This window comes from Helianthus annuus, chromosome 3, assembly GCF_002127325.2.
Source record: "Helianthus annuus cultivar XRQ/B chromosome 3, HanXRQr2.0-SUNRISE, whole genome shotgun sequence".
Lineage (NCBI taxonomy): Eukaryota > Viridiplantae > Streptophyta > Magnoliopsida > Asterales > Asteraceae > Helianthus > Helianthus annuus.
Window position 1 is genome coordinate 164,997,364 of NC_035435.2, and position 9,966 is coordinate 165,007,329.

At 34.7% G+C, this 9,966-nt stretch overlaps 1 protein-coding gene across 1 annotated transcript; it reads left to right on the top strand.

Annotated features, from left to right (window-relative positions):
- Positions 1-3,963: 3,963 nt before the first annotated feature.
- LOC110930517 (pyruvate kinase isozyme G, chloroplastic) lies at positions 3,964-9,460 on the top strand. The gene is made up of 12 exons (XM_022173832.2): positions 3,964-4,430; positions 5,212-5,463; positions 5,561-5,726; positions 6,345-6,479; positions 6,563-6,673; positions 6,800-6,888; positions 6,962-7,024; positions 7,163-7,338; positions 7,439-7,538; positions 8,624-8,772; positions 8,870-8,978; positions 9,093-9,460. The coding sequence occupies exons 1-12, from the start codon at positions 4,191-4,193 to the stop codon at positions 9,204-9,206; spliced, it is 1,704 nt and encodes a 567-aa protein (XP_022029524.1). The 5' UTR covers positions 3,964-4,190; the 3' UTR covers positions 9,207-9,460.
- The last annotated feature ends 506 nt before the right edge of the window (positions 9,461-9,966 follow it).

Sequence of the window (9,966 nt, forward strand, 5' to 3'; positions counted from 1 at the left end):
CTGTGACTTATTCAATTAAGGATTTATACTTGCAAAGGTAAATACTTTTAACTTATTTTCCGTTATACGGGCTTGGGTTACGGTATTTAAAATACCGCTTGGTCGGGCAATTGACCCCAACTCATTAGTAGTTGGGTATTATCAATGTGACCCGTTTAAAAATTTGTTTTGTTGGCTTTACGCCTTTGGGGGCTTAATGACCATGTCCCGGATATCCTTGGCAACATTTTACGAAATGGCCACGGCCCTGACATCCGGGTGTAGGCGTACACCCGGCATTATGTCCATGACTATAAAGGTATAACCGTTGGTTTCCCGCCACGGTTTTATGCTATGTGGTGTGTCTATTAAACTTTAACCCGGCACGACCCGGGCGACCGAACGCATAGTAAACATGTAATTCTTTACAAGATTTAGTTATAAATTATCCCAAGTTATAAAAGAGTTTGTGCCTTGTGCATTCAAATCAATTTTAATAAACATTTTTCAAAAGTGTCGGTTGAATGTATTTACCAGTGTAAACTGACGTATTTTTCCCAAAAAGATTAAATGCAGGTACTAAACGTAATTGGCTGGCTATATCTCCTTAGCATCTTAAAGAGTCTCGCAAGCTTAAGGATGCCTTGTCTGTTGAACAATACTTTTATTATTATACTGATCCCCTATGGATTTTATTTCAACAATGGTGATACTTTGATATTACAAATAATGTTGAAATATAATTATCTTTATGCTTCCGCTGTGCATTCATATAATTGTGTGGTTTGACTATATTGTTGCCAACTACGTCACGATAATCCCCCACCGGGCCCACCGGTGAGACACGTGGAAATCGGGGTGTGACAAAAGTCGAACTGCGAGTGAGGTAGACTCTTATTGAAGATGTTTGCTATTGGAGCTTTGTTGGTACAAAGTTGGTGTGAAGTTTCCCTAATGTAACAAGTTCCGAACAAAGTGATAGTTGAGATCATTGTGTTTTGCACGTTTGTGTGAGACAAGGTTTTGAGTAAGAAATACGGCACTACGATTAACACATAGAATAATGGGATGATCCAGGCGTGAGACATGAAGTTTACACAAGTGTGTGATCCCAATGATCTCTGTTGCAATGTTGGCTATGACACGATAATCAAACTCACAACTAGAACAAGAGACTGTAGGTTGTTTCTTGGCCCTCCACAAAACAAGATTACCTCCCAAAAAGATATAGTAGCCATATGTTGACTATCGTGTTTAAAGACCACCGCCAAACATCCCAAGTGGATGGACGCCTTGCACAAAGAAATTACCGCCTTTCGTTAAAATAACACTTGGAGTTCTGATACGATATTATGATTGAGTACCTGACGACAGGGGCACATCTTACTTGGGGCGGGAGGGGGCGTCCGTCCCCCTGAACTTTTCGATGCGTAGTGTGATGAACAGTAAATTCGTATAGAATTTTTTAGGTATATACGTTTTCGCCCCCCCCGGTTTCGGGAAATAAAACGGAGAGTCAAGCTTCGCCAATGCTTGACGATCCATCAATTAGTGGATATCTCAATATATGGGGTACAAATGACTAAATGAAAAGATTACATAAATGTATACGTAAATGAATACCTAAGTAAAATATATGAACTAAAGATTTATTGTCTAGGAAAGTGAAGCATAGGTGGATATAACTTTGAAATGAGATTGTGGGTATGTTTGGCAAAAGTAGCTAGTGGCTGGTAGCTGAAAGCTGGAATCTGGTAGCTGGTGGCTGGAAGCTGGTAGCTGTAGTTTTTTAGATATATTTGGTGTTTGGTAGAGTAGCTGAAGCTTTTAATAAAATGTATAAAATGACCAAAATAGACATAACTAAAAATTTAGAAAGTTGGTGCATTAAAAAGTTCCTTATTTTTAGAGGTTAAAATAGTCATTTTTTTCCCTAAAAGCTTGTAGCTCCTTCTAAACGCTACTAGTAGTAGCGTTCAACCAAAAGCTTCAAGCTCCTAACATAAAAGCTTAAAACTCCTTCAACCAAATAAGACTTTTTATTGAGTAGGAGTTTTTTCTAAAAAGCTTAAAGCTAGAAGCTCCTAAAAGCTTCATGCCAAACATACCCTGTGTCAATATATGTTATTCAGATTAATGATGCTTTTTCGTTGCATGAGTTATGCTAGGCTATGGCGGGAATGCATATCTCTTTTGTGACTTTCTTTGTAATATTCAATCGTCGTACCAACCATAATTGTACGTTTTACCACCCCACAAACTCGTATATTTGTGTTTGGCAGGTCAAGACTTCTCATGAGGTTACTCACCCAAAAGTTTTCCTTACGCAATCAAGTGTAAAGTTTTCCTTTTATTCGAATTTTATGCGCCCAAAACATGATAATGGTATATTCGAACGTTGTATGATTTACCTAAGGTGGCACAACCACCTCTTTTAGAGAGTCGCCATACTATATGAGGTTTCCCCACCATATCAAACATGATAGTAGCGGTTATCAGGGCAGGGCTGGCCCGGGGGTGGGCCCAAACGTGAAGGACTATATTGTACAAAAAAAATTGTTTTGGATGAAAATAACAAATATGCCCAAACCTCAGGGACGATTTTGGCAATTTACTCTTATTATTATTATTGTTATTATTATAACTATAAATAAAACGTTCATGATATTACAATGTGACATGGACATATCTAATCTAATACTAATAAAAAAATATGATTAATGCCATATGTCATTCTTATATTAAAACAAGTGCCTACTTAATGCCACATGGCATTATTTCATTCAATTTACTATTACTATTATTATTATTATTATTATTATTATTAATTAATTAATACAAAACAATAAAAAAAATCCTTAACAACTTAATACTAACAAATATTTTATTATTTACTTAGATAATGATTATTTACTTTTGACTTATCTAAAATATATAGTTAGTTATTAGTAACAACTCTACTTGTAATAAACAATTTCAAATAATGTTAATGTGACAACATCTTCTTATTCTTTAAAATGAATTATAAAAATGGTAAAAAATAGGTTAATCCGATATTTGAAAACCGGTTTAATTCCGTACTTTGAAAACACTTTTAATGTTATTAGACTCGTGTAATAAATGGGTTTAAGGATAGAATATTTTCATAATAATTTTGATGAATGTCTATACTCACTGGATGTCCGAAATGGAGTTATATTTTTAGGCTTGCAAATCATTGATAATTACCAAAGGTCAATATTCCAGTGACGTTATCAAGAAATATTGATCAAAAGAATGGTTTATGTAATGGAACTCGACTACAGGTCCTATCACTGGGTGATCAGGTTATTGAGGCACTATTATCTGAAAGTAATACTGACACTTGAACGTTTATCCCTAGATTTCGTTTAATGCCGCCAAATAGGAGGATTCCATTTAAATTGAAAAGAAGGCAGTTTCCTCTCGCCTTATGTTTTGCCATGACGATAAATAAAAGTATAGAACAATTTCTATGTAAAGTTGGTTTGTTTCTAAAAGAATCGGTTTTTAAACATGACCAATTGTTGTGTTATCTATGGTAAAAAAATCACTTATGTAAATTTTTGAAGAGAATATAAATTTAAATAATTTATAAATTTATACCCTTAAATCTCTAATAATCTAGTGTAGAATATAAGTACCACTAAATTATACATAAACATTTTTTCTGTAGACATTATTTTTTCTCCCTAGATGGCCTTTACCAAAGTTTTCCAAACAAGCCTTATACAAAGACTAAAACCACACATTAACTTTCTTACAAATAGACTTGTTATAAACAATTAACACAAACATCCAAATTCATCACCCACCATAGTCCATACCTACTCCACATCTTCATTTCTTAGTTTACCAATTAAAAAACTAGCTCATCCACTTAAAATTTATAACAAAAAAACAAAATAAAAAGTACCACACATTTTATTTTTCTATTTTTTTTCAATAAAAAACCCTAAAAAAATCAGTCATTTGGACCATATTCGAATTATTCGCATCCAGTACAAGACTAGAAACTTCACAGTTCACCCACCACAAGGTTCCGAAAATTAGGGCCGGGCCCAGTCAAAGTCCAATTCTGTGGACACAGCCGTTGAGCCCTTGTAGTACAACAAACAAAACCGCCAATCACCACCATTCTCCGTCACACATTCCGATCAACCTCCACCCTCCCGTAACCGTTACAACCTGCAATGGCGACGATCAATTTACGCACTCCTGGAATCTCACCGGCGCTGAAACCGGACGCCGACCGTCGCCTTTCGTCCGCGAAAAGCCTCAACGGATCGTCGCAATCGGTTCACGAATTCGTTAATTTGAATCCACAGCAACAACGTGTTCGGAAATCCGTTAGTTCGGTTGCGGTTAAGTCGATGAAGATCGTTGGACAGAGTTATGAACCGGTGTTTTCTCCCAATGGTCCTGTTTCTCTGGTGACGTCATCGTTTTCAACTGTTTTATTTGTTGTTACTGGTTTGATGATTGTTAGTGTGTTTTAGGTTTTTAGTTTGTGTATATGTTTGGGAATTTTTGATGTACACTGGTTTAGTTATTGTGAGGATTGGAATACTGTAGTTTTGTTTGATGAAAATTAAGATTGATTGAATTGTTAGTTGATTAGGAATATATAATAAAATTAAGGTTAGTTAAACTGCAATAGTGTTATTGTTACAGCAATAGACATTACTCATTCAGTCATTGTTTGGGAGGCTATGATGCACACTGGTTAACTTATTGTATTGATGAAAATTAAGATTAAGTGAGCTTGTTAGTTGATTACGAATAAATTTACTCATTCAGTCATTGGTATGATTGTACAGATTTAGGTTGCAGGTAAGAGAAAGACATATTAATGATTTTTGACATGTTAACCTAATGTAATGAAGAGATCATAAGATTTCATTAGTACTGGTAGGTGAGATTAGGTTTTATTATATATAATTAAAGCCGGCTTCTGGTTTGTGTACTAGATTAGCGTGTTGTGCTTGGGAAGATAAACTTCTGTTGAGCGTTAATCAGAAACAATTGTTGTATATGATGTTAGTGTATGATTGTGAGATGTTTAATATGTATTTTTTTTTTTTTTTTACTTTAGTTGGGTCTTATAAGGTTGTGATTATTCTATAAGTACCTGTTTATATATCTGGATTATGATGTGTAAAAGAGGAGATGAAAGGTTAGTTTAACAATTAGTTATGGATTCTTCTTTTGCAGTCTAGTGATAGCAGTTTAAGGCCACCTCAAATTTCTCCAGATGCTCAAAGGAAAACAAAGATCGTGTGCACAATCGGTCCTTCAACAAGCTCACGTGAAATGATATGGAAGTTGGCTGAAACAGGGATGAATGTGGCGCGTCTAAATATGTCACATGGGGATCATGCATCACATCAAGAAACCATTAATCTTGTCAAAGAATACAATGCTCAATTTAATGAAAAAGTTATAGCAATAATGTTGGATACCAAGGTATGGCTTTGTGTTAGGTGTTCATTTTAATTTAATACTTTCATGTGATATAGAATAATCTCACTATTGGTTGATTATATTTATCGTGACGCTTCAGGGACCTGAGGTCAGAAGTGGAGATGTACCTAAACCAATTTTTCTTCAAGAAGGACAAGAATTTAATTTCACTATTAAAAGAGGAGTCAGCACAAACGACACTGTTAGTGTTAATTACGATGATTTTATAAACGATGTCGACCCTGGAGATATACTATTGGTTGACGGTAAGACTTCCTTCAGCACACTTGTCCTTTGCAATTATCAACTCACATTAGGGGTATTCAAAAAGCTCGCTCAGAAAAAGCTCGGTTGTAAACGAGCCGGCTCAGCTTGATTTGTAAACGAGCCGAGCTCGAGCTAGGCCTAGCTCGGCTCGTGAGCTCGCTAGCCAGCTCGAATTATTTCATTTTATATACATTAATATTAAGTTTAAATGTATTAAAATAAAAATTACGTGGGAGGGTTTGAAGTGTTAACATTTTAAGTTTAATTAATCATTAACACATAAAAATATGAGAAAATAAACAAAAAATATACATGTAATACTTTTAATATGTCTTTTGGTCTTTAAAATATTTAAGTAATGAAAATAATATATATGTGTAATTTTTAATTTTTTTTTGTTCTTTATGGTATCAGTATATGTAAAAAAAATTAAAAATAAAAATATCTAACGAGCTGGCTCGAACATTTTACGAGCCGAGCTCGATTTCGACTTTTCAGCTCGATAAAATTAACAACGACGAGCCGAGCTGGCTTGTTTAAGTTTCAGCTCGAGCTCAACCTGGCTCGGTTCGATTACATCCCTAGCTCACATGTATTTTACTTTGCCTTTTTTGTAGGTGGAATGATGTCATTGGGTGTTAAATCGAAGACCAAAGATGTAGTAAAATGTGAAGTAATTGATGGTGGAGAACTGAAATCAAGGAGGCATCTTAACGTGCGTGGGAAAAGTGCCACTTTGCCTTCAATAACAGGTTTACTTGCATCTTATATTACAATTATGTCATGATTTTTTATCGTTTTCTTTTGTCGCATCTAAATTGATTTTAATTTACAGATAAAGACTGGGAAGATATAAAGTTTGGAGTAGATAACCAGGTTGATTTCTATGCTGTTTCATTTGTGAAGAATGCTGAAGTGGTTCGTGAGCTGAAAGATTTTCTCAAAAGTAAGGCTCTTTATATTTTACCATGATATAACTAATCGTAGTAATTTTTTTGCATGTCTTTTTTCTTCTCTTGTATTATATCTCTCTTATTTATTTATAGTTGAGTGAGCTTAATCTTTTCTGTAGGCTGCAATGCTGACATCCATGTGATTGTCAAAATTGAAAGTGCAGACTCAATAGTTAACCTTCCTTCTATACTTGCTGCATCCGATGGGGTTAGCTTTTATTGACTACCGTCATATTTTATTAACTTCATAAGCATCATCTATTAACTTTATTTTTTTTAAGGCAATGGTTGCACGTGGTGACCTTGGTGCAGAGCTTCCAATTGAAGAAGTTCCTTTACTGCAGGTAAATTTGATCTCAATATCCGAGGCTTGGCCACTCTATTAAACATATCGCGCACACTGTTAATATTTCGTTTGGAATTTTTTATAACTTGTAAATATGGATTAATATTAATATCGTAAATGCCTATTGATTAATCAGGAAGATATCATAAGAAGGTGCCAAAACTTGCAGAAACCAGTTATAGTAGCAACAAACATGCTAGAAAGCATGATTGATCACCCGACCCCAACAAGAGCCGAAGTTTCTGACATTGCAATAGCCGTACGGCAAGGTGCTGATGCTATCATGCTTTCTGGAGAAACTGCCCATGGCAAGTAAGTATTGTTATTATTTTATTGTTGTTAGTTATTCTATTAATCATTTTTATATTCATATTATTTGCATTAACTACTGGTTACATGTTGATATATAAAGGTTTCCACTGAAATCTGTGAAAGTAATGCACACTGTGGCATTAAGGACTGAATCAAGTTCAATCAACATGGTTCCCCTTGCTCGGAAATCTGCTAAAAAGGTGTGTGCTAATCGATGCAATTTCTTAGAGGTTATAAGTTCGACCAACAATTTGGGTTTTGTTTTATCTCTAACGGATCAAATTGGATGACTTAAAAGATTTACCTAAAAAAGAAACGTGGGGTCAAACAGGTCAAAAGTCATCCAAAGTGTATACGTATGCACAAAAACCTCTTTATTAGAAAACATTGTTATATTAATAATCACTAAAATTTTGACCTGTGCCGCGCGCTGCGGCGGCAAAGTCGCGTTTGTGACTTCGTTACACGCGTAACGATATGACATTAACATGTGGTGCGCGCACGTGACGTTACGCGTTTTTTACTTTGTTTCACACGTTACGCTCGTATAATTAACGTCATTAGACACAGATAAAAAAAGAGTATGTATCCGACGTTGCGGTGTGAAGTCTTAAAAGTAATTTAGACACTAATGAAGTTAGGCATAGATAAAAAAAATGTATAATAATGTGTCGCATGTTGCGGTGTAAAGCTGTAAAAGTAATTTAAACAAAAGGAGGTGTTAAGTTATTAAGTAGAAAAGGTTGGAGGGTCAAAATTGTCAATTACCAAAAGTTAGATGTGAAGAAGTTCGTAAAAGTAGTTTAAACAAAAGGAGGTGTCAAGTGATTAAGTAGAAAAGGTTGGAGGGTCAAAGTTGTCAATTACCAAAAGTTAGAAGTGAATGTGTAACTTACTTAAAGTTGAGGGTTAATAGTGTTTCATGTCAAATGTTTGAGGGTTAATAGTGAATGCTGTCGAAAGTTGGAGGGTTAATAGTGAATGTTGTCAAAAGTTTGAGGGTTAATAGTTATACTGAATGTTGTCAAAAGTTTGAGGGTTAATAGGGAGGTCCACCGACCTTTCTCTTAAAGATGTAGTAAATAAATGTACTTTTTGTGGGTCATATTTAACACATGAGTTTTATTTTTGTAAAGTTCAAAAAAATGAACAAAAACCTAACCTTATTTTGACCGCCCTGCACATGTTGCAACCTCACTTATTTTGATGCATGATTTATAATTTCTTAAACATATATAGCTTCTACAAAAATATTTCATGTTGGTTAATCTGGCACCTTTTACAGAGCCATATGGGTGAGATTTTTGGCTACCATGCTGCAACAATAGCCAACACTCTCAACACTCCTATCATCGTGTTTACAAGAACTGGGTCCATGGCTGTAATTTTAAGCCATTACCGTCCGTTTTCAACCATCTTTGCCTTCACAAATGTGTGAGTACTGTACAAACAATTACTTACACACTCTATTCTTAGTTTCTTACCCTCATGAATGATGATTTAATATGATAACCGGATGCTTTTTTTGCAGAAAAAGAGTTCAACAAAGATTGATGCTTTATCATGGTGTTATGCCAATATACATGGAGTTCTCTGATGATGCTGAGGAGACCTTTTCTAGAGCTCTTAACATTATAGTGGTTAGTATGTTCATAAAGTGGGAAAAAACGTTATTTCGTAATATGTATTATATATAGAGAATGGTAGCATGTTCTTAGTTGATCACATTTATATAATTTTAATATATTTATCAGGACAAGAGTTTGGTGAAGGAAGGGCAGTATGTTACTCTTGTTCAAAGCGGAGCCCAACCAATTTGGCGTCAAGAGTCTACTCACCACATACAAGTTCGTATGGTTCAAGGTTGACTCGCGAGTTTTCTGAAGGCCAGAGTAACTTGCAATAACTATTCAGTTCTTCTTTCTGGATATTAGATTTTGTTGTACATTTATTCGTTAGAAAGTGTTTTTGGCCTCCATCAAAGAACAAAAGAGAAGACAAGATAGTTTTTTTTTTTTTTTTTTTTCTTTTTGAGTTTATACTTGTTGAAAACCAACCAGTTGTCATTTTCTACGTTGATCTTTATCCTGTCTTTTTTGTTATATATAATGCAGTTCAATCATCTTTGTTTTTTAATTAAATTCATCTCTCTCTATCACAAACACACACAATGACACATTGCCTTGACAATAGGAGAGATTACGACACCACTGAGCGACTATCCGTGGAAAAATAGTTATTAGCCACCCAAAATCTTGATAAATACAAGTCGTCTGGACTCTGGAGCATGCATTGAGATGCTCCAAGAAAAATCTATATGACTATATGCAACATTTCTTTGAATGGAATCCATAAAACAAATTTTTGGTTGCACTTTAAAGATTAATAGTTGCAACCAACAATGTATTTCTTCAAGTGGCATTTTTATTTTCCACTCAACTCTCGTTTACTTGTAATGTAACACATGTAATGTAATAGTTGTAACACTATCAGGTCTGGCCGGCTCAATGTTTATAGGGGTCTAAAGCGATATAAAATTTTGTGGCCCTTTTTCGAATTAAGTGCTCAACTTAAAGTGTAGCTTTTATAAAACCAACAAAATCAAAACTATTATTATATACTTATACA